Raw genomic sequence first — 24,959 nt, forward strand, 5'->3', positions numbered from 1 at the left:
TGATTCTGACAGTTTCAGTATTAACTGTACCAGTATTCAAATTTTATCAGGCACTAAGATGACTTAATGTTGATGAATGTGATTTTTTTATTGATTATATTTTGAAATGTGTTACAGTGCGATCTGCCAAAATTGAATTATAACTGTAGGACATTGTTCACAAACCTTATCTAAAAGCCTTGCTACACAAACGTACGCAAAACTTACTATAGTTTCGATTTTAGACCATAGATCTGGCAATTAAAAAATTTTTATTAGATTCATTTTATTATTTTACATATTATTTAATTTTTAGCAACATATTATTATGAAAATACTACACCCAACTTTCCAATACATTTAATTTTAATTTTTATTCATTAATATAATTGTTTTTTAAATATGCTGTTCAGCAGCATGCCGTGTGTGAAATTTCAGAATACGGGCCTGGAAAGAGGAATAAGAATCCCTCGGATTTCATTTTGTGGACTGCTTTTGAACGAAACTAGGACAGAGCTCAGATAAGAAACGTAATTTCGTTAATTTATAAAGTATTTTGTCCCTCCTTTCAGCATGTCTTCGTGCTGTAACAGTAGCACACTCGACGCGTATTCGGAAGGTCCAGGTTCGAGTCTCGACGAGGGCATTGCTCATTTTCACATCATGAAGCAGCAACTTTAAAAAAACCTAATGACTCTACAACTAAAAATCAAATTAATATTTTATGTGCTTCGGAACAGTTTTAATATATGCACGTTTACTCTCATAGATGCTCTAAAATAACATAACACAGAATGTTGTGATGAAAATAAAAGTTAAGGAATTTTTCTGAAATAAAATTCAGCATTATTTTCTCAGTATCTACAAATATTCAAGCTTAGAAATGCATTTTATAAATGGTTACCATAATGAAGACAAAAATTAGCTGGAGAATATTCCTTAGAGCAGTTAAATGATTTCAGGTTAGAAATGTTCGTAGCTAGAAATATTTTGAATCTGTGCAATTAAGTTGTTTATAGAATTATTTGAAGAACTGTATATTTTAATCTGCTACTTAAATGAGAGGAAATAATGAATAAATGGATACCACTGTAAAAAAAAAAAAAAAGAGGTACAAAGAGGAAAAACAAGTGCGCTTCCGCAATGATTCACGACCCAGTTTTAAGTTCCGGTGTCATCCAAAGTAGGATTTATTTTGGAAATGAATGTTCAATCAGATACATTGAAGAAATTCTCCAGAACAAACGCAAACTCTGATGGCTATCTAAAATATACAACCATGAAGAATAAGAGATATCAAACCCATATTTACTAGAGAAATAATGTAAAGCACAAGAATAATTAAAATTATAGACTTTAGAAAAGGGAAAAATCAATATTTTCTGTAACCGACAGACGTGGTATTAGACACTCTTGGGCACTGAAAAAAGGAAGCTTTGGTTTATTGTTGAGGGTTATCAATCCATATCATTTCCCAAACTTTCTCAAAATTGTTCCCAAATTTTGTCAAAAGCTGGTGTGGCCGCGGATGTTGTATGCTGGGCCGCTAGTTTGCCACTCATCGATCTAACGTGCTCGAATGACGAATATTGGGAGAATGGGCGATCCAAGGCAGCAGTGCGCACTAGTAGTCGATGAAGAACTAATGACAGTTCAGTGCCACGTGTGGTCGTGCATTACCGCACTGGAACTTGGACTCTGACAAGCCTTAAAATATAACGAAGGACAATAGACTCAAAATTTAGCGGTGACTGTTTAATACACCAGAAATCTGTATCATGTATCTCCTTTCAGTGTCACCAGATTCGCATAAGATCCGCGTGTTGCTGTAAGCAGAATCGCGATTCATCTGAAAAGGAAATGTCATGTCATTCATTTATCCGACCGCACTGATCAGTACAACTGCTAGCAATGTTGGGTACATTGTTGGTCATGGGTTCAAATCCCGAAGAAGGCATAGGGACACTTAAAATACTGGAGAACCGAAAATCTCTCGATAGGCTTTATGGTATCAAAACAACGAGTAAGAATTTCTCAGATCCCTTCCGTGGGGTGTCCCACATAAAAAAATCGGGCGGCGCTGTACAATTAGAGTAGTAGGATTACACCTGGATAACCACTTGTGAAAGTCTGATGTTCTGCACATTTCTCGTGTGTCTATGCCCTTCTACTTCTTATCTGTGTCCTGCTTTGAATGCACCTTTTCAGACACATTCGCTTGTGGAGTAGACCGAACGGCATCACAGCAATGAACCTCAAAATTCTCCTCTTCTGCAGACAACGTCGGACATAATGTACTGAAACAGGCTGATAAACAAAAGACCCTAATTCTTGCATTCTCAATGTTTCTGGGCAATCCGTAGACCAGCTTGATTACACCACTAAAAGAGAAGACAGGCCTGTTTTGCACGATAATCCGTCGTTGCCATGAGCCAAATAGGCTTATTCTCTCTTTCCAGGGGTATGACCAAGCCAGTGCAATCGCTCCCTGGGTTATCCATCTCTTCAGCGATTCCAAGCTCCATCTTTGTGGCTTGGTTTCGTCTAACACGAACTTGTCTATTTGTGTCTCGTCTAACTTTTGTCTTGGAAGATAATCTGTAGTCACTATTCAAAAACTTATTCGGAAAGGCTGCTGTCCTTTATTGAGCATCCTGCCATTTCTTATGCAAATCAACAGCAATAAAAAACAGTTCCAATGCTTAATAAAAACCTACTGTTTTCCTTTTCATTGAATTTATATGGCATTGCTGACGCACATGATGAGCTGCAATAATATAAAATTACATGTCTTTCTAGATCTACGCGCGGTGCAAATTTCAGGCCTGGATGTTTTCCTCGTGCGGATGTATTCAGGATGGCTAGAAGTGTACGTTCTACAAAAAATGGATTTTTGAATACCTCGCTGCTGGTTGGAAACACAGCTTTCTTACTTGCTAGGAAATATAAGAGTTTTAACGAGCTCAATCAATAATCTTCATCTTAAGAAATTAATCGATATTATTTATATCATTTAGGAAAAGAGATAGCGATTAAATTTTCTGCCCTATTCGACTAAATTTTCGGTTGGGGCATTTTTTCTTACTTAATAACTTTATGGATAAAAATAAAACTATCCGAAAATACAAAATGAATTTTTAAAAAATGCTAAATTATGCAACTTAAAACAGCCCCCCCCCGGAAGATATCGATAATTAATTAAAGATTGTATGTTTCTATTAAATGCAACAGCTTGGATTTTAGAATTTTAACATGTAATTCAAAATAATTGTTTCTAATTTTCCATATTCTGCAGCTTAAGAAAACGTAACTTTCAGTCAAAAACTTAACAATAGTGACATTTATATAGGTAGTACACATTTTTGATTCACTACATCTCATTTAATTGTAACTAACTGTAATTTGATCATTTAATGTTGAGATATTTTTTCTGTTGGGAAAGTCTTTTCTTTTGAGCACATCTGTTTTACGAAGCCTGCAAGAAAATTTAAGGTTCATACTTTTTAACCAAAGGTATTATGAAAGCATGGTTCTTGCTGTGTAAAGCTCTATTCTCTCTGAATTTAATTCTTAAATTGGAATCTCTGGTTTACGATTGGCTGCTTAAGAATTATTTAATTATGCAGTTGATTTGAAATATTCTCTATAATACGTAATTGGAACCACGGCTTCTTTCGACTTATGTATTTTCGAAGCTTAACGGTCAGTATGATTTAAACACGGTATTCAGCTGTGCAAGCATTTCTCGCTTTATTCGTTGGGGTTTTACAAGATGCTTCGCAGTACGTTTTCCGAAACGGATTTTTCACTTTTACCGATAAATGTAAAAAACGAACATATCGTTGCAGATAGCGACTCGAAAAAAGAACGACTTTGACTGAGGGATAGTTCGAAAAATTTGGGAAACTTTCTTTGCCTTTAAAAAAATAGGTGGTAGAAAAAATATGTTAGTCTAAGCCAGAGGTGGGTTTTAACCAAGGACCAAAAAGGTCTTGTTTAGTGAATCTTGCGAGTAGGAGGGTCAGAAGATGCGAGAGGGCTCATGTGGCGGTATTTTGCTCTGCGCCAAACGTTTACCAGGACGCTTTTGGGGATGAAAACATCTTTTTCGGTAGAAATGTAAAAAATTACAAGTTAAAATGGTATTTTATGCTCTTAATTTCATAAATTTTTCTTTAAATAAGCCCCAGACCGTGGACATAGTATCAACATAATCCTATTTCATTCTTCAAGTCGGAGATAACTAATTATTTTATTTCTTTTCATAGAGAAAGAGGGAGACTTCGCAGTTTCAAAAAATATACTAAAAGCGGGATCCCTTCTTACTGGTTATCAAATGATTCACATGTATACCCTTTCATTTAAAAAAAAATAGGGCTGATATGTTCTTTCCTTAAACTCACTTTGTTTCAGTTTTTTACTTCCTTATACGAAGTAAAGGAAGTATTGTAACCGCGAAAAATTTCACGTATCATATTCTAACGAAAATATCCATTTTGACCGTGTCAGAATGTATTTGGACGATTTTTGGAGAGACTTTTGTACGTACGGACAGAATGAAGCACTCTTTTTTTTCCAACGTGTATTTAAAATACACTCATGTCCATAAATTAAGGATAATTCGGAGTCACGTGGAAATCGAACTCTAAAATAAATATATCACCTTTAAAATCACTACACACATCTTCAAGAATCATATGCAAATTTCAGGAAGTAACCAGATGACACCGATGGTACGTCACAATGACGAGAGTGTAAGAGAGTGATATATAAGGAATACAGGCAAAGAAGTAAAATTGTTCGCAGGCGCATTATAAGCATTTCAGTGCAATAAGCGAATAGTTATGACACAAAGGACGCATTTGGGTGATTTTTTACGTGGTAGAATTATCGCCTGTCTGGAATGTGGGCGTACCCAACTAGAAGTATCAGACGAACTTGGAATTGCCCAGAGTGTCATCTCCAGGCTTTGGCAACGATCCCAAGATGATGGTAATGTGAGTAGACGTTACAGCACAGGTCGCCCCAGAGTTACAACGCAGAATGAGGACCGGTATTTGGCAGTTACTGCCAAAAGAAACAGGCGGAGTACAGCCTCAGACCTGTCTCGTCAGCTCTCTTCAGCCACTGGTACGACAATTTCAAGGCAGACCGTGTACAGACGCTTAGGGCAGATTGGTATATACGCTCGTAGACCTGTCAGATGCGTTCCACTTACTGCAACTCACTGTCGCCTGCCGTTAGCCTGGAGTAGAGAGCATGCATTGTGGACACCGCAACAGTGGGCTTCTGTGATGTTTTGCGACTAGTCCAGGTTTAGCTTGCAGTTTGATTCTCGCCGGACTTTCATATGAAGAGCTCCAGGTACCCTTTACCACCAAGAAAACATCATTGAACGACACCGTTACGGTGGTGCAGGAGTGCTCGTTTGGGGTGGAATTATTCTGGGTTCCAGAACTGACCTGCATGTTCAAATTGGAACCATGACTAGCCAAATCTATCGGGACGTCATTCTGGAACAACATGTACGTTTGTTTCGGGGCGCCATGGGCGCACAATTTGTGTTTATGGATGACAATGCCCGTTCTCACCGTGCAAACATCGTAAGTGAACGCCTTCAATCGGAGGATATTACCCGTATGGACTGGCCAGCATTCTCACCGGATTTGAATCCAGTAGAGCACGTGTGGGACATGCTTGGCCGACGAGTTGCAGCCCGTCAACCTCCTCCTACATGTCTACCGGAACTTCGGAGAACATTGCTTTTTGAGTGGTGTAATATCCCCCAAGATCAGATCGATAATTTGATACTCAGCATGCCTAGGCCTTGTACGGACTGTATTGCATCGTCTGGGAGACATACAATGTATAACAATCATACCAACCATGTAATATTGGTTTTTTGTAAATAGGTTTTTTTTTTTGTAATTTGCTCCAGGGAGAAAAAATCGCTAATTTTTTTAATAATATCAAATATATAGCATCTTTTTTGCTCTTTACCTTTTGTTTAATAAATAAGCTTTACAAATAACTCAAATTTGTTTTGCTTCTAACTCTTCTTTTGCCTGATTTTGCATTATCCTTAATTTATGGACATGAGTGTAAATTCAAGAGACATTTCTTCGTGATGTCTTTACATGCGTGTGTATGTATCTATCTCCGATACTTCAAAAACGATTAGCCATAGGACATGGAAATTTTGTATATGAGACTGCTATAATATCTAACTGTGCACCTCCTTTCTTCCTTGCAATTGGCAATATCAAAAGTATATATGCATACATGAACTGCTGAAATTAATCAGGGTATATTATGATTTCGGACATAAACTTAGGATGATGAAATGTTTTGATGACTGATATATGATGCATGGGTGTTCTAAGATATGAGAAAAGGAAAAGAAGCAACGAACAAGGAATATTTAAATTTTATTGAAGATACTTTTCGAGAGAAAAAAATGCATAATTTGCTCATACTATACAAACAAAAAAAATGGAATTTCTCGGATACAAATGGGTTTCAATAAGGGGTATGGTTTCCTCTGACCGAAAGCGATGTCGCACACCTTACGAAGCACGGAATCAATAAGGGACTGTCGCACTCTGTCTCACTCCTGTTAAGAGAGCTTTTCAACTGTTGAACTGTTTCTGGGGGTGATACGCAACTAGAAACCCTTCCCCGTAAGATGTTCCAAGCATATTTAGTCTTTAAGTTGTTGTTTAGCTTTGAAATTAATGTTCTATTCTGTTCTAACGTGTTAATATCTGGGAAACATGCTGGCCAACCCATGCGAAGGATTCCTTAGTCGAAAAGAAAATTGTCCACTATCTGAGGATAATGTGTGTGGTCTGGCGTTATCATCCGGGAGAATGAACTCATCCCGATTGCTGTAGCGTAAAAGACTACAGAGGTCTGAAGATCTCATGCCTATATCCTGAGCCTTTAATGCTCGGAAATTCCTGGTAATGTGCAGGTCGGTGCGGCCACTGATAGAAATACCGGTCCAGATCATCACAACACCCACGCGAAATTGGACACTTTCATGCACAAATGCAGAAAATTTCCCTGTACCAAGTTCTCTCTAGAAGGGAATCCTTTTATTGTCAGGTTGTATATTAAAGCGGAACGCTTCCGTGAATAGCACGTTACTCTATTCATCTCGTCCCATCTGAGATACTGCTATTCTCACCTTCTGCGAACAGCACAGTGGTCTTGTGTCAAAGAAAAACAAGCAATAGGTCTGTGAGCACACAAACCCACATAGCGGTTTTGGTATCGAATAGTTTGAGTCGAAACTCTAATACCAGTAGCCATCTGAAAGTACTGTTACAAGAAAGTGGCGTTCATATTGCGGCTTCTTCTGGCCGTTAGTCTTAAATATTGATCGTCATTTTGTGCTTTTGCAAGCGTATGTCCTTGTTCCGATCTTCGGCGAAAATTTCGAGTTTCCGAAAACCGATTCCATAGCTTAAAAATGACATTTGGAGAAACTCTTAACGTTTCCGCTATAACTGATGGCGTTTGACCCACCTTTAAGCGACCGGCTTGCTCTTTTCGTTTCCAATTCAATTAAGTCATCTTGTTGGACATCGTATTTACTGTTGCGAAACATTTGATGCGTGCCAGTTATTTTTAATATTTTTCTTACAGAAGGAATACTGCAGATCACTTTTCTACTCCTTATCTAAAAGGCGTAATTTTCGACATCACAGAAAAAATGTCCATATTCTTAACTTTGTAATTTTCCGTTTAAACCTTTTCTATCTCATTTTTATTAAAAAGGTTAATGATTATAGGGTTTTTTTCATCCCGAACTCACAATATGCCCTGTTTTGAGCAGTGTACCACTCCCATACCCAGCTTAAGAGTCCTTACCCCAATTTTATTTTCTGAGTCGTTGGTCGCAATCATATAATTCTAATTACAGAAGTATTTTACATGACGAAAATATTCATTTTTGGGAACGTTATATTAAAAGAAAAGGATTTTCGGAAAAAAAATCTAACTACATGCTTAATAACTATTTATATATGCATTTAGTTTAGCAGTAAATATCTAACAATAGTTATTATTAATTTATTGCTGTTCTAAAAACAATATTTAATAGGCCGTACAAGAAAGTCATGTGGTGTCCACGTGAGATATTTCTTCTATATTGGTAAATTGCGCATTTTTTGCTTTAAATGTGATTTAATTATGTTGTTATGGTTTTACGGTTAAGGTTTTTATGCCCTCAGTTAATGTGCATGCAATAGAATATTAACAAGTCAAAAGTGTATTTTTAGCTAAGCCTAGCGAAGAGGCATTTTTTTACATATGAAACTCACAACAGGATAATGTATCAAGTCCCCCAGTTGGCCCACTAACTTGAGTATCTTTCTGCTCAGTGGGACCGAAAGTTAAGTTTCAATTTGGTGTACCGAAAGATTTGTTTTTCTGCCAGTTGGATGAATTCTTTATTATTATCACGGAATGCGTATAAAAGTTAAAAATAACTGTAAATTAAATAACAGACTTAAAACAGTATTTTATGTGTCTGTAATTGTATATGTAATCATTCAATAAGGTTGTTTTTATGAAAGGCATTACAACCTGATCAATTTTGCATGGCAGTATAAGTTAAAGGCAATTACTTCTTCACTCTGTATCATTTCAGCTTATGAAGGACAGGACTTAACAAGAAGGTTCTACTTTCGTGAAATTCGTAAGGAATTAGTGGACATCTCAAGTTTGATGAAGCACTTTAAAAGGATTTGAAAGAATTATTTTAGCCTATTTTGAAGAGAGCATCAAAGCGTTGAAGCTTTGAAGTTAAATACATTGAAGGGGATATCAAATAACGTATTATAAACTTCTGCAGATAAATCAACATTCAGATAAATAACATTTTTGGGAAATTTGGGGGGATCACTGATATATCATTTGGATTAATTGTATTAAAGAACATTTCTCAGAAAAGCCATATATCTCTGACATGTATTTTAAATTTGCCTTCTTACAATGTTTTTAGAGTATGAAAACGGGATATAATCGGGTAATTCTGTGGACCCAGTTTGTGCAGAGATACTATGCGCAATAGCATCCAATTGTGTCTCTCTGATGATACGCTTCATGAATTCAGATTCTCACCGAAATTCAAACTGAAAAGTTACTGCCAATTTTCTGCACTTTCCAGCTCTGACCTCTGTGTAATAACCGATGTTAAAATGCTTTATATGATAGAAATTGAGGACACTTCACAACAAATGCATTTTCGTATTATTGATAAAATGTGTCCAGAAATAAACTATCTAATAAGACGCAATAACGACACATCTTTAAAAACCGTCTACAAGCGTTAATCAAACCTATAAAATGAAATATGGATGAAAATGCATTAAGAAATATATAAAAATGTAATTGACTTAAATGTCTTCTGGGACAAAGTGTTATTGGAAGAATAAGATTATGAATTTTCATCAGCTTTTACGTCTATTGCATGAAATATTTTCGCAGCATCAGTTTTAATTTTAAATAGTGAATCAAATTTAAAACACAGTGATTGCGACTGCAGACGATAGAATAAAGTTGTTAGATGTAAAATAAATTTCATTGACTTCTCTTTTTAGATAAGAGGACACCGAGATATAAAAAATTAAAATGGAAGTCTTAAATCATTTATGTAAAATTTATAGTTGAAATATACTGTTAAGCATTGCTTCGAAATTTATCTTCGAAATCGTATCTTAATTAAAATATGAACGAAAGTTTCCTTTCGAACAAAAGGAGTAGCAAATATGTATAAAGAACTTCACTGCTCATGTAATTACGATCATTCTTATATACGCTTTATGAGAAATTTCTTATTTGAAAGAAATAAAATTTAAGTAGCTTATCGGCTGGCCGATTACATATGGCAAGGTACGTCGAGGGATTTATGGCTATACATGTTTATCTTTATGAAAGAATTTTAAAGGAAAACTGGCTAGATGCTCATGTTACACATGGAGAAACCACATAACTCCCACAGTCAGTCGAAACACCTGAAATTGAATCCAAGGCCGCTTAAACGGTTAATTGATTAAAATAAATCTTCGATTAAAAGGTTCATTTGTTAAAACAAAGCACACATCCAGGCTATTTACCCTAAGAACGAAGCCTTCGCGGTGGTTTTCTAAGGGAAACTAGCTCATAGCGAGTCAGAAAATTAATGTTTAGCAGTCTCGTTCATTTGGCCATTAGCCGTTTCAGAGTGGTTAAGTTGGCTTTCTGAAGCTTTATTCACTATAGAATTCCCTATTAAAATTCATAATTATTTTATTATATTTAAAATATTTTACTTACTTATTTCTGGTTAGAAATTTCTATAAATCATTGTATTGATCTTAAGCAAAATCATAAAAAATATTTAAAAAAATTTTCATTCAATGACTTTTATTAAAATTCGATTAACGATAAACAATTGAATAAAAATAAACTACTTACCTGCATGTTTCATTCAGTTCATCCTCATTTGCTCCATACAGGGGGAAAGCTAGATCTTCATAAATTACCAGATCATCGAAACATGGTTCAACATGACTGCTATTGCATTCATTTGCAAATGTATATGTCGTTTCTAGAGCTAAATATAAAAAATATAAGATTTTGAAATCTTTCCACGATATGCCACAAACAACAATCATCATATACTTATCAGTCTTCTGAATGAGTATTACCACGACCGCAGGATTTGAATGTATTGACTGAATATATCTGGAGGTTTGTGCAAGAAATAAGAAAAAATGTGGGTGCTACTGGGCGCTCATGATGTATTAAGAATGGATTTCTTTCACTCAGCCACGCTTGAAGTTTTGCGCGATGAAGCATTGAAGAGCAATTCCTTCTTTAAGTCAGTAGCTCGTTTCAGCAGGTCACGTGCACCTAAAAGTTTCGCTTTTGTTATGGCCTTTTACACTAGAGTAAGTAAGCTTGTTATCTCTTCTGAGAAAAATTGATTCAAGATTGCATCTTGAATATAAGTGTCTATGTCATATTTCTGTTTCTTATTTTTTATTGTAAGTTTATACTTTACATTTGCTTTCTGAGTCCAACAAGTTACAATTAAATGGGGGATACGCAAATTGTTAATAAAAGTTATTTTTTTAACTGAAAAAAAGTTAAGCATAGCTTAGTTGGGATAACGAATTCGCAGTTGCATTCACGAGAAATGAATGGATGAGCTTAATAAGAGTTTAATTCTTTTACCCGTATGTATTTGGAACACAAACCAATTTCTTTTGGCCATTTTTAATTGCCAAAGCAAGGCAACATTTGTTTCGCAATTCTTCTTTAAATTTATATTTGCTCCACGCTATATATTGAAAAGTGATTCTAAGTTAGTAGAGTTTTCTGTCTTATATTTCCATTAATTTTGTGCTAAAGTTATTGAATATTTTGAATTTAATATATGGAAGCATAATAGCGTTTTACTGATTGTAATTTGCAGGGACCAAATAAAAAATTAATTTAGAAAGCACTGCTAATTTCAGTATTGCAATTGTTTTTTTTTTAAGTCCTCTACCTTACTCTGAGAAATTTTATAAATAGATTTACATGTATATGATTAATATTTAAGTAAATAAAGCTTATATTATCTTTCTTCAAATCACTTTATACATGGGAACTGGAAGTCTAAAAGATTGCATATCTAAATATGTATAGAATTCTCTGTCATAAATCAACACTTCTAGTTTAAAAAAGTAAAACAGGCTTTCAAACTACATTCAAGTGACAGCTTTTAGTGAAAATGCAAAAAAAGGAAAACTTTTACAAATCCACAGAGGAAATTCCAATTTATTCATTCACTTCTCATCCAACTAAAGAAACTTTAAAAAAATCCTAGTTTCCTAATTCGCAAAATCGTCCCTAAAAAAATTACAGAATTATCTAATCTGATTTAATATTTTCTCTCAAGAAAACAAAAAGCAGAAACCTTTGACTTTTAGTAGCGATATAGAAACTGAATTATATAGTTTCTAATTTAGTATTTATATAAATGAAAATTCAAATACATATTTATAATCCATATTTGTCTTATTTTAACTACATCGTCTAGAAATTTATAGAGACATGACGACGTTTGTAGCTAGTATCTTTCAGAAATTTACTGTGCCCTAGCAGGGAATCGATTCTGAACCACACTGAACACATATTGCTCTGCTGAACCATACTAATATGCTGGGCATTATAACACAAGAGTATACGGAATGTATGTATTGAAACTCTTACTTTTGCTTCACCTAAGAGATAGTTGGGAGGGTTGATGACTTACAATCAACCAGTTCAAGTTGGTAATAAAAGTTCATCCATTATATGCACTTGATTCTTGAGGAAGCAGAATTTTGGGAAAAAAGAATCTTGAGAAACTTCCTGTGCCCTCGCAGGTAATCAAATCTGGATATTCAATGTAAATTTGCTGACTAATATATAAAAAGAATTGACCAACCCTTCTAATAGATGCTAGAAATGGCCTTAATTCTTAAAATATTTGCATTGTCTTGTATAAGAACTTCAAAAAAATTTAATTTCATGCGCTTATATTCAAATGCTTCACGTGAACAAAAGTTTCACAATCTGAAAGCGTAATTTACTTGATTAAGCTCTTAAACTGGAGTCACAAACCTAGAACATTTCATACATTCCCTCCCCTTAGGGAGATAACCTTCGATGCTTTGTTGTCATGACATAAACTAAGCCATTCACCTTTAGAGAACACTTGCAATAGTATTGTGAACATTTTTATACCGGAGAAGAAATAATTATTTTCAGTGCCGATAAGAATATAAAGAATTTTAATTATTTAATCTTCAATCCAGCACCCTAGACAGAACTATTAGATCACTGATTTATTGAAATGTTTTAACTGATCAATATATCTACTGATAATTAAATGATAATTAAATTATAGCTAGCAAAGTATTGGTGCTTATATTATAAAAGATGGAAAGAAGGTTTTCCACAAATGTTTCATAAGACTTCCAACATTCTGTTTAGCAAATTAAAAAACAGCTTTTATCTATTTATTTATTTTTGAAAAACTAAAAATCAAATACTTCTGTTATCTATTCAGCAGACTGAGAAAATTTAAACTGCTGGACACTGGATTGCCAAAATAAATAACTGACTGAATGGAATTTTTTATTCTTAAATGTTTTTACCATTCTACTTTGAGTTTCAGGCCGATGAATAACAGAAGTGCTGTTCTGACTAACAATAAGAGAGGGATTGTGCAGTTGTTTTTTTACGATGTTTGTTTTGCTTGGACAGCCACAAGCAAGTCATTCTTTTCGAAAAGCTTCGGTTCAGTGACATTTGGCACAAGAGAGAGAGAAGAAAAACTATATTCACCTTCAAAAGCGAACCTTAAAATAACAACGAGAATTTTCTGATTTCGCCATTAAATGCGAATAGCAATGATGAAAATCTGAAAAAAGTTTATTACATTTTAGAGTTTTCTAAAATAACTTAAATTACATTTGATGCTTTATCGGTCATCAGTTTTTACATTTAGGGTAAGAAACATTATAAATGATATGAATTAAAATTGATCATATCATCATTAAAAGGCATAGTGAAGGCAGATTTAATGACAAAATCATTCTCTTATTTAACTCCCGCTTATATAAATAAATGAAAAGTTTAATAAGTTTCGAAATTTTATTTCAATAATATTTTCAAAAATTGAAGCAGATATATGAATTCACAAATTTTTGCACGTTAAAAGGAGCTCTTTTGTCATTAATCAATTAAAAAGAAAGAAAAACAAAATATTTTCTTCAAGTAATACTATATCTGGTATAGAAACTTAAGAATACCCGATTGCCTCGTAACCATGGAAACGGCAGCTTCAGCAAAGGGTTCCAGTAGCCTAATTTTCTTTCTGCTTCACTTTTTTCGTCTTGCGTGTGTCGCTTCATAAAAAGCTCACAAATAAAATCTGACTTGAACTACGCTCTCAGATGTGAAGGAGAAAATAAATGCTCTGCAATGATGGCGATGACGGTGTTACGAACAAAAACGGAGAGAGCAGGCAACGGCTTTCAAGTAGCTGTTTTAAAGATACAGATTTGGTTTGGTTGAGTTCGCTTACGGCAAAACCCTGGAGAGCTGTCTTCCAGGACAGACGGAGAGTGGAGGAAATTTTAAGGAAAACGTTTTAAGCTCGTATTCGTGTTGCACATGAAAAAAACACACGAAAACTCTTATGCGGCCAGCCCGTTGACCGAGATTTGACACCGGAGCGAATTAACAGTGCTCAGCATTTTTACCATTCGACCGTTGGTGGGATACAAAATAGGACAGTTTGTCTAATATCTAGTACACGTTTCTGGATAAATTTCAGAAAGTAGTATCTATTCACAATGCATTTGAGAAACATTCAAGAAGCAAGCCTATCTAATTACCGAAAACAGAAGGAGAATTATTAGGTGTTTCACTTTCATTTGTGCAACTATGACACTGAACTAGTATCGATAACATTGAAGCAAATGTTTTCAGTTTTAGTATTCATTCATAATAGGAGAAATAAGGACTTACAATCGAATAATTTTCTGTCATAATGTGTAAAATAAAAAAAATACTCTAAATTTGCTCAAAAATTTCAATTTGGTTTATGATACATAAAAGATTAAAATTCTCGAGAGGGGAAAAGGAATTTTCATGGAGGAGTATGAACTTTAGAAACAGTATTTTGTTTCTATGATTTTATAAATACGATAACAGTTGTTTCTTACTTGATTTTTTTAAACTTTTTATGAGAAAGTAATTCAGTAACAAAAAAACTTGAGTAATCTTTGGTATATTTCAGGTTAAAAATGTATAAAGAAATATCACTTTCTCCCGTGCAGGCTGTTGTGGTATAAGGGATTAAAGCAATCATCTGGATTGGAAGACCCCTGGTTTAAATTCCGACGACGGCATGGTTGATTTATCACATTTCTCAGTCCACACATCCTCCCCCTAAAATATGATTTTGTTATTATGGTATACGAATTAATATGCGGTGGATGATAGATTGAAACTATCTGCATTTAATCGACTAGATCTATCTCAGTCAAGTCATCTTCCAGGAACTGGAAAAAAACGAAGAATTTACGCATTTTTCGGTGCAAGTTCTTGACGTGTAAGTTTTTAGGCACATCTAGTTGACACTGGAAGATCCTTAGATCAAATCCCGGCGAATGAATAGTTTGTTTGTCGCATTTCCCAGCTCCAAAAATATGATCTTATAAACTCTATAAACGACACGTAAAGTTGTAAAGACATTAGGCATTTTTTGAAAGTAGGAGAGATGAAAAATGAGCAATGCCCTAGCCTGGACTCGAACCACGGATCTCTCGAATGCTCGTTCAGCGTGCTGACCGGTACCCCACGAAGGCATGCAAAAAAGGCGGAGAAATACCTTATAAAGTATACGTGAATAAAAATAATTTCCCTACAGAACTTTGTATTGCAGAAATGGCCATAAGCCTGTGTACTTTCTTCTTTAGAGAAGAGGTTGTTTGAAAATGTGTTCACATTATTATTAACTGTGCACGCTAATAATAATTTTATTCTCAAGGAACTAAATTCAGTTCTACTCACTTAGACTAAAAATAAAAATAACTAATTCAATTCCCATATCACGTTTTTATTAAATTATAATATAAAATAACAGATAGAAAATATTTACTTTTACGGTACTTCTGTTGTTACAATAAATCTGATTCTATGATTTTTCTAAATTTATTAAAAAAATAAGGTAGCATATAAGGAATAATTATGTTTTTTACACTATAAATACCTATAAGAGATAAAATAATAATTTTTTTTCCTATGGAGTTGTCATGAAAATAGATTTGATTAGCTGTTTTCAAAACATTGCATATTAAAAAGGTTACAATTTCAGAAACTTTATTTGACTGCGTCTCTTGAAGAAAAGGGATAAGAAATAGATTAAGAACAATAAATCTTGTACTTCGCCCTTAAATGTCAAAAGAGACGGCTTAAATGTAATGATACCCGGCGGAGAATTTCTTCCGGCATTGTTCTAGAGCGAGGGCACGTTATGTCCATGACCTCGAACTGTAATAGACAACTTGTAATGCTCATGGCTGAATGGCTCATCGGAAATCTTTTTGCGTGATGCGTGACTTTACCGAAAGCAGTACAAAAGAAAACTTTTATAGTCAACTAAACCGCTCTTTTCTGTGATAGACAAGATGATCATCTTTTATTGATCTTATTAAAGCCGTACCAAATGTACAAATCGCACAATCACTAGTATGTAATCTTTTGCTTAAATATGTTTCGTGTGCAGTGCTAGATGAATGAATAATACGTAGTTTCTTACTTGAATACATATACGGTTATTCACTTTAATGTATAATATATAATATGTGATTCGCTACTTGAATATATGATGTGAAGCTCATTGCAGAGTAGTAAAACGTTTCGAGTAGTTGATTTATTAGTCTAGTATTGCACCCAATTAGGATATCAACTCTCATTTGAAATATAATTGTTTCAAAATTTATTTATAATTTGTTTCAGGAAATCATTGCGTTGAGGATTCCAAGACATTAAAGTTGTCATAAAACTAAAACTGATTTTTCTACTGAAGGAAATTTGAAAATGTCTCCAAATATGAAGGTCTCATGAAAGTAATGTAGCCTGAATATATTATACAGATATTTTCGTTGAGTTGTACAATGAGTTACTATCTTCAAAGAAAACAGAAATTTTTTACAGAAAAAAGAAAAGTATGCGATATGTTCTTATTAATGAAAATATGCTAAATATTTATAATTTTATGTCAGATTCAATTTTAATTAATTACATTTAATTGGAGGATGATTAGTTTAATCTAAGCATCAAATATATTTAATATTGTTAGAGAATTTCATAAAAAGGACACGAGCCTGATTATACTCAAAATAAAATTCAAAACTATTCCTATACCATTTAGATCTGATTAGTTATTTTTTCATACCAGCTACCTGAAAATGCAGCTTGAAACACGCAATAATTGACCTGTCTCGTACTAATGAGTATAAGGTTACTAAGAATTTAATACGAAAAGTATTGAATTAATAGTTAGATACATTTACTTCTATGAACTACAAAAATCAGAGAGTTTTATGTTTCTAAGCTTTTTATAAGGTAAATAAACAGAAGAATATCCGATAAAACAAATTTTAAGATTAATTTGCGCGAAGTTTTCCGACTTTTGCTTTTTATTTTCAAAATGAGAAGGCACGATAGGCCAAGTAAGGTAATAATTAAACGTTTGGCAGTGTTTAAAAAGAAATTATGGCACCTGCAATCATGCATAGCACTATTCTGTTCATTGGTATCCATTTGTTAGATACATATTAATAATAATAATGATGAACTTACCTATAAATGCAAAGCAAAAAATCCAAAACATCTTTTTCATTATGAGATAAAGTGTTGAACTTTGAAATTGATGAGTAACGCGAAGGCCAGGTAGATTACTCAAGCTCCCGCCCACGAGCCGCACTTGACGAAAACCTCAAGGAAAGGACACGAGTAGGACGGTTTCCCCTCAAAGATCGACTTCTACTTCCTCTTCCGGTGCTTTTTTCCATAGAAGGATGAATTGTAAAGCTCTCCGATTCGATGAAATGGATTTTGAAACTGCCAAATTAAAATAAATAAATAAATAAATAAATAAAATTGGCTTCTGTTGCATCATTTTATGAAAATGAAGCAGTATATTTCAAAATTAATTAATGCAAAATTGACAATTGCAATTTCATATCTTTCATAATATATATAGAACTGGCTAGGAAACACGAATAGCAAAACTGTGGGCAATTAGGTATATTATCATATACAGCTAAATGTAATTTCACGGTAATCAGCTTTTTCTTAAAAGAGCTAAAGGCTAAGACAAAAACATTTAACTAATATATTTCTTTCAATTGTTAAACGTTTTAATAGAAAATGCATGCTACATAAAATAACTCCATGACTGTTAAGTATTCTAATCTGCGAATCAGTGTCTTTCAGCGAATCAGTTTCAAATTTTTCACAATTTAATTAAATTATGTTAATTAAAATTTAACTTTAATGATTTCGCACATTGAACTATCAAAAGTCTAAATTTAAAATTATTACTTTCTGCTAATTATTGCTTTAAGAGAATTAGGTTCAATATTTTTTACAATTATATTCTGTTAATTAAATTTTCACTTTCACATTAATAATTTCACACACTGAACTATTAAGTCTAAATTTAAAATTATTGCTTTCTATCTTATTTTCTATCAAACGGAAAGCTGGTGAAGGCCTTAGTAAGTGTGAGGGGACTTTTTATATTTTTTCTAAAAGAAATGATACATTTTACTTAAAATGTCTCATAAAATTCTAAATATGTCTAATTCTAAATTTGATACATATAATTATTTTAAAATATGTAAATAACTAGACATAAGAAAAATATTTCTCGAAGCAGTACTCTGCAATGCCTCACCAGTAGCTGAGCTGTTTAGTTGTATGGATGTTTTCAGTGTTTTCTCCATGTGTAACTTAACTGAGCCAAAACATTATAATCACCTACTCAATAACGCGTTGTGTGACCTCTTCGTTAATGTTCGATTCCTAGAAGACATGTTAGGAAACACTTAAAAACTCTGTTAAGGGATTTCGGCAGTTCTTTTACGCAAGACTTTTCTCAAAGGCAGTTTATCCAGGTTTGGCTATCTTTCCCCGTTCAAGTACCGTTCAGTATTCGTATGTATAGTTTCCACATGTATCATTGAACGTGTATCATTGAGTCGTGCTAAGTATCAACATTTCTAGTAAAACAATAAGTCTATATATTCCTAATCACTTTGGAGTTTTAATGTATTGCAATAATATATCTTGTTTTCAAAAATATATTATTCAAAAGGAATTTAAGCATGATTTCAAAAAAATTTTTGTGAGATATTTTATTTTAATGAAAAAGTCGTCTGATGAAGGATAAATAAAACTAAAAAGGACAATTTTGTAACAGACAGATGTAAAAAAGGAATGGAATAAAAGGAAATCGGAAAGGATTTCATATTTTATCATCGCAATCGGAGGGTTTAGTAATGTTTTTTATGGCATCATTGAGGTTGCATTTTATCTCTCTGTTCTTGGACTCACTCCTGATGGCGCATTTTTTTTCCCTTTTAAGTGTATTATTAGACATCACTTTCTTCGCCTTTACACTGCATAAAATTCAACAGCAAAATCACAAGATTTTTAAAACCCGCTTATTTAGATAATTCCCTATACACTATTAAGTGTTATCATATACCTTTTTATCCCAGAAGGTCTATTATTGTCAAATTTCACTTTTACGCCAAATCACTTTTGCTGTTTGTTCCACTTTTCAAATAACTAACAGCTAAATCGCCCAGGCCTCTTTACTGGTCCCTGTAAAAGTAAAGTATATATATATATAATGTTTATATAATAATATATTATATATATATAATGCTTTTATTAAATCCAGATAGTGAAATTTTGCAGATTCAATAGGTAATCAATAAAAACATAAAGAACTACGTGTATTGCTTTTAAATCTTTCATTTATTAATGAAACACAGGGAGATTAAATTTAAAAAGAAAAATTTAATATTACCTTTCGCCAAAGGAAAACAAACTGGCGCGTATGAAGCAACATATTTTATACCTGATGTTTTTAGAATTCCCGATAAAGTGCTAAATGTTGCCTTACCTTTTGTATATTCGCAACATTATTTCTTTAAAAATAATACATTTGGAAAGTGATACGAACAAAAAAGTGAACTTTGAGACTAATAACGATTTTGGTGCCTAAAAAAAATTAGCAAAGAATTTTTTTATACATTTCCGAACCATAAATAAAAAAATTTAAAAGATTCTAAATTAACAGCTTAAAAATGCTAGAGATCATTCAGTGAGAAAACTGAGAATATTAAATTGTTCTTTTCGGGCATTTGCAACGAAAACAAAACCTGCATTCAGTGTCGGCTTTTACAAAATAAAGTGAAAGTCAGGAAATCCTCCCGAAGTTTGCTGATGCATATTAGAGACGGATTATGAAGAGCATCATTTCAGAGGGAGATAGACCATAACTAATCTGTATAAATCATCCATTATTCACGTTAAATGAAATTTTACTCGCTTAGCTACTTCAATGTTTCTAAAACAAATATGTTTTTTCCATATGGCAATACACACAACTTTCGTTTCGTAGCATAATTGCAGGCAATACTGACTATAAGTGTTTCTTTCAGCAGCATGTATGACCTAACATTCAAGCATAAACAATAGTTTAGAGATTTACACATAGCGGAAATGTATTTTTACGTTAAAAGCAAGGAAACCATCTTAGGTGTGGCTATTTCCTATACTGTAGAAGACAATTGATAACGGTGAAGTTTATTCATGAGCTATATAATTTTTTTTTTTAGTTTTATCATCCAAGGAATGCAGCATCGAACAGTAAAATAGTCTTATCCGAAGGAAAGTTTTAACGTAATCGAAAATTGCTGCGATTCTAGTAAAACATAATAATAATAGTATTATACCATCAATAAACTGAACACAAATTCATACATTTTAGTATGAATTTGTGCTCAGTTTATTGATGGTATAATACTATTATTATATATAATAGGTATTTTCTCCCTCGTTACAGCATGCCTTCGTGGTGTAACAGTAGCACGTTCGGTGCGTATTCGAGAGGTCCAAGCTCGAGCCTCGACAAGGGCACTGCTTATTTTTCGTGTCTCCTCGTACAAAAACTTAATCACTATACAAATTGCGCCCGAACTAAAAGATGGTGACCACCAAGATTTGGCGATTGGGTCTCCTAATCCCCACTCGCCCTAAAAGGGAGAAAGTATTTTCTTCGTCCTTCCAGCATGGTTTCGCGGTGTAATTTTAGCACACTCGGGGCGTGAGGGCTCCAGGTTCGAGTCACGGCGAGGGCATTTACATTTTTCACATCTTCTGCTTCAAAATAGACTAATAGTTCCACAAATGTTTACATTCTGGTGATGTTAACGAATTAAATTTAAATATTAAATCTTTGGGAAAAATGCATTCTCATGGAAAAAAAATTTAAATTATATCTTTATTACTATGTTATTTCAGATATTCGAACTAAACTTTTATTGAAAACAATGTGGCTTGAGTTTTTTGCTTTGAAAATTTTATGATCGAAAACTCATATAAATTTAGTTTGAGTGAGAACTCATGTTAGTATCATGTCATGTATACTTTACATATGTCATGTATACTCATGTATACTGATGACTCATGATCATGAGTTTACATGTCATGTATACTCATGATCTCATCTCATATATACTTTACATAAAAAATACTGAAATTCAAAAAATAAAAAATATTATTTTCATTTAATTTATTGTTATATAAATTTCAGATCACAGCCATAAATTTTTGGATCAAAAACTTGGAAAAATTAAGATAAAATAAAATGCTACAACTGAATTTTAATGAGTTACAAACAATGCAGAACTTCAAAAACAAAAGTACGCGCTATATTATTTCCTAGAAATTAATCTCCTTTCTCGTAACGAACGGAAGTTCTACCACACTTCCCTGTTTCCTTTCAGTTATCAACATACATATTTCCTTCTTGGTTTTCAACGATACTTAAATTATAAATGCATGTTTTTTACAAACATAAGTCGTACTTTTATATCTTTTGGACAAAATGCAAAGTAAACTTACCTGGAAACCCACTGCGTGTTTGAATAAGATCAGGACATGAGAAGAACAGCTTTTCATGTGTCCTCCTTTCTGTTCTCCACCCGTGCTATGACTCCCATTACTAGCTAGTGGTTTCCCGACTCTAAACTAACTAGAGGTCAAGCAAGCTAATGACGTCATTCCCGGTGTGATAATTTTCATCGCAGGTCTCATGATGAGAAAATACCTTTGAATCTAGTACAATTCTTCCTCTCTCTCTCTCTCTCTTTTTTTTTTTTTTTTCTTCGTGATTAATATGCAGTTCACGTTCGATGGCATGTGTGGTACAGCGTTGAAAAAGCGTTGATAAAACTTTTTAAGTTCGTTTAAGTAAGAAATTCGTTTTTTTTTATGAATACTTAGAGCTCAAAGCCAAACATCAAGTTTCTGCTTGGAACACTCAAAAGCTGTAAAGCAAATAAATTGTGCATCGATAAATTTTACGTTCTGTGTCTTTTGAAGATATAATCGCTTTAACTGGAGTTTGGCTTAAATAAGCAGTTTTTGTAGATCTAATTTATAAGTACATACGTGTACAGATCTCATTCATAAGTGTACCTCAAAGTAAAATTTCAAATCTATTCAGAAGTAAAAATTAAGATTTTTCACGAATAATAACAGTAAAGCGGTAAGTCTATCACCGGGCAGAAGTCTCATTATAGCTCAGATGTAAATAAAAATTCGTTGGCATCATTTTTGTATTTCCTTTGATTTTTATTGCAAAGCTGTAGTAATTCTAGCTCTCAATTTTTAATATGCAAGCATATTTCTTCCATAACAGTTTTAAACGAACGTGAATGGCAATAATTGTATAGTTGCTTAAACCTATATCCGAGCGCTTAACCACTGAAATGCTCCAATAAAAACCATGGATGGCATCAAGAGTTTTGACTGTATCACTGCCCAAAGTCTTTGGCTCCACCGGGATGATCTTTCTTCTTTGCCCATTTCCTTTCCTCCTTTTCATCAAGACCTTGAACAAAGAATAATATCAGTTCTGATATCCAAGAATTTTCAGAAAACTTTTGAGAATACCTCTGAACGAGCACATTTTGCTAAATAATAACAAATTTCCATTATTTTTTGGGACCTAGGAGCTCGTAAACAGATGTTAAAAAGCTCGTTTTCTCTGATGCCAGATTCATTAGAATTATTTCTAGACGAGCAAATTTCAAGCGCCTTTCCATATACGATCACTACTTTACAAACAACATTATACTTTCCTGGGACTTACGTTGAACACAACTGTAGGAATATATCTTTGTTAACCACCGAATAGTCGGGGTTGCTGCTTTGAAAAATGAAAGCTATGGATACAGCTATGAAAATGAAAGATGTTAAAGAAATTGATAATATGTAAACGAATCGGCGTTACATGAATAAATTTGTGTGACTGCGGTTTCGAAATAGCTGTCGAATCTAGGACCTTTGAAATCTTTCACCTACAAAAATATACTCCTGTAACTTAAGTTACGGATTCCTATTCCTTAATATTCGCGTCTTCAACCTTCGGTTCTTCACAGTGCTTTTTTTTTTTTTAGAATAAAAATTATTGTTTTAATTTGCATGTATTTCCTTGTCTTTGTTAAATAACGAGGATAACAGTCTTACTTGTTTGCATCATTAACAAGTAAAATTGTTCAGTGCGAAATAACTAACAGGATTGAAAAATTGAAGTTGACGTTTCTCGTATAGAACTATTAGGTTTGTCGAAGCATGAAATATGAAAATTATACTATACTGTCGCTGGGATTCGATCTCCGGGACCTCCCGATTTTTACCTGAATTTACCTCTAATTACACCATGAAAGCATGCAGTAATGAGGGAAAACTATACCTTACATTCTCTCTCATTTAAAGGGCGACTAAGGAGAAGAGAATTCATTTGCAAAATTTAAGTCCTGACTAAATATTTTCCACCACATTTTAGTTCGAGCGCCACTTGCTCAGTTATCAGGTTCGGAATTGGAAAGGAAAAATAACTGATACCCTCCTCTGGATTCGATCTCCGGACCTTCCTGTTGCTAGCGATGCTTCCAATTACGCTGGAGAGGGCCCCCCAGCGGCCGAGCGGTAAAGTCGCTGAACACTGGTAGTTCGGTTCGAGGTTCGAATCCCGCAAACGGGCTGGCTGCATGGGCGTTTTAGGGTTTTCCCCATGTTTAACGTGTATACGAGCCAGTTTCCCTTAGAAAGTCCTCCACGAAGGCATCCCTCCTCTTAGGCAGATAGCCCTAGTGTGCTTTGTTATAATTAAATACACCAAACACCAATTACGCTAGAAAGACCCACGGTAAGGAGAAATAAAATATCTTAAACTTTGTTTGTTTATCTTTCTGACTCTTTATGGATCGATTTATTCGTTAATGGATCCTTTATGGATTCACATATCTCTATTTGTATGTCATATCTCTTTAACTGTCTAATCTATTTACGTATCTATCTTCTATCAATACTACCGATCGATGAATTAATACGGTATGCTTGTTAGAACTTCGATTGCCAGGGTAGTTTCGATCTTGAGCTGGAATAGAATGAACGCTCTTACAATATACTTTCTTTCCTCAAAGGTTGCTGCCGAATGTGGCAAATAATCGCTCTTTATTCTCTTAATCCGGACTCCCACCAAATTATTCGCGTCGATAGATTGACCCTTGCTCCGGAAGAAATAATTTTTCCTGCTTTAGTGCGTCCAGCTGAAAATTATAACAGCGTACATACTGATGTAACTGAGCCTGTGAATGAAAAATATTTTCGACAAAGAGACAAATTAGGATTCGCCGTAAAGAAGAATTTACGCATGGGAGAGACAAAGGAGGAAGAAAAAATGGAGTGTTTTTTGTTTACATCCAGAGCTTCGTCGACAGCGCTTTGATAGTTTTTACACACACGACAGTTCCATACAAATCGAAATTTTTTCGGTACTTTTAAATTTGTATACGTCTTTCAATACCCTTAATATTCTCTACCTTTACATTATGTTCCTATTCTCTACTTTTACATTATGTTCCAAACACCAACATGTTTTAAACGAAATACATGTTTTGTTATCCACATATTATCATTTTATTTTTATATAACAAAAGTAATCGATTTGGGTTTACACTTTCGATTAACTAAAAAATGAAAAAAAAATGTCTCTTTTTTTTTAAAATTTTACTTAGCAACATGTTTAATTGATGATTTAAACGTATGAAACACCTTCAGTAGTGGTCTGTTATATT

General features: G+C 33.7%; 1 protein-coding gene across 1 annotated transcript in view; it reads right to left on the reverse strand.

The window, feature by feature from the left end:
• The window catches only part of LOC118186559 (uncharacterized), a 48,617-nt gene extending 26,769 nt beyond the window's left edge, over positions 1 to 21,848 (reverse strand). The window contains exons 1-4 of the mRNA XM_035356667.2: positions 21,718 to 21,848; positions 19,289 to 19,407; positions 17,377 to 17,637; positions 10,444 to 10,582 (exon numbers count right to left, since the gene is read on the reverse strand). Of these exons, the coding sequence (XP_035212558.1) occupies positions 10,444 to 10,582; positions 17,377 to 17,416 (179 nt within the window). The 5' untranslated portion in view covers positions 17,417 to 17,637; positions 19,289 to 19,407; positions 21,718 to 21,848. The remainder of the gene's footprint in view (positions 1 to 10,443; positions 10,583 to 17,376; positions 17,638 to 19,288; positions 19,408 to 21,717) is intronic.
• Between the last annotated feature and the right edge of the window lie 3,111 nt (positions 21,849 to 24,959).

The sequence above is a fragment of the Stegodyphus dumicola genome, chromosome 6, assembly GCF_044657685.1.
Source record: "Stegodyphus dumicola isolate Sdum_Otavi_A_Nest chromosome 6, ASM4465768v1".
Taxonomy (NCBI): domain Eukaryota; kingdom Metazoa; phylum Arthropoda; class Arachnida; order Araneae; family Eresidae; genus Stegodyphus; species Stegodyphus dumicola.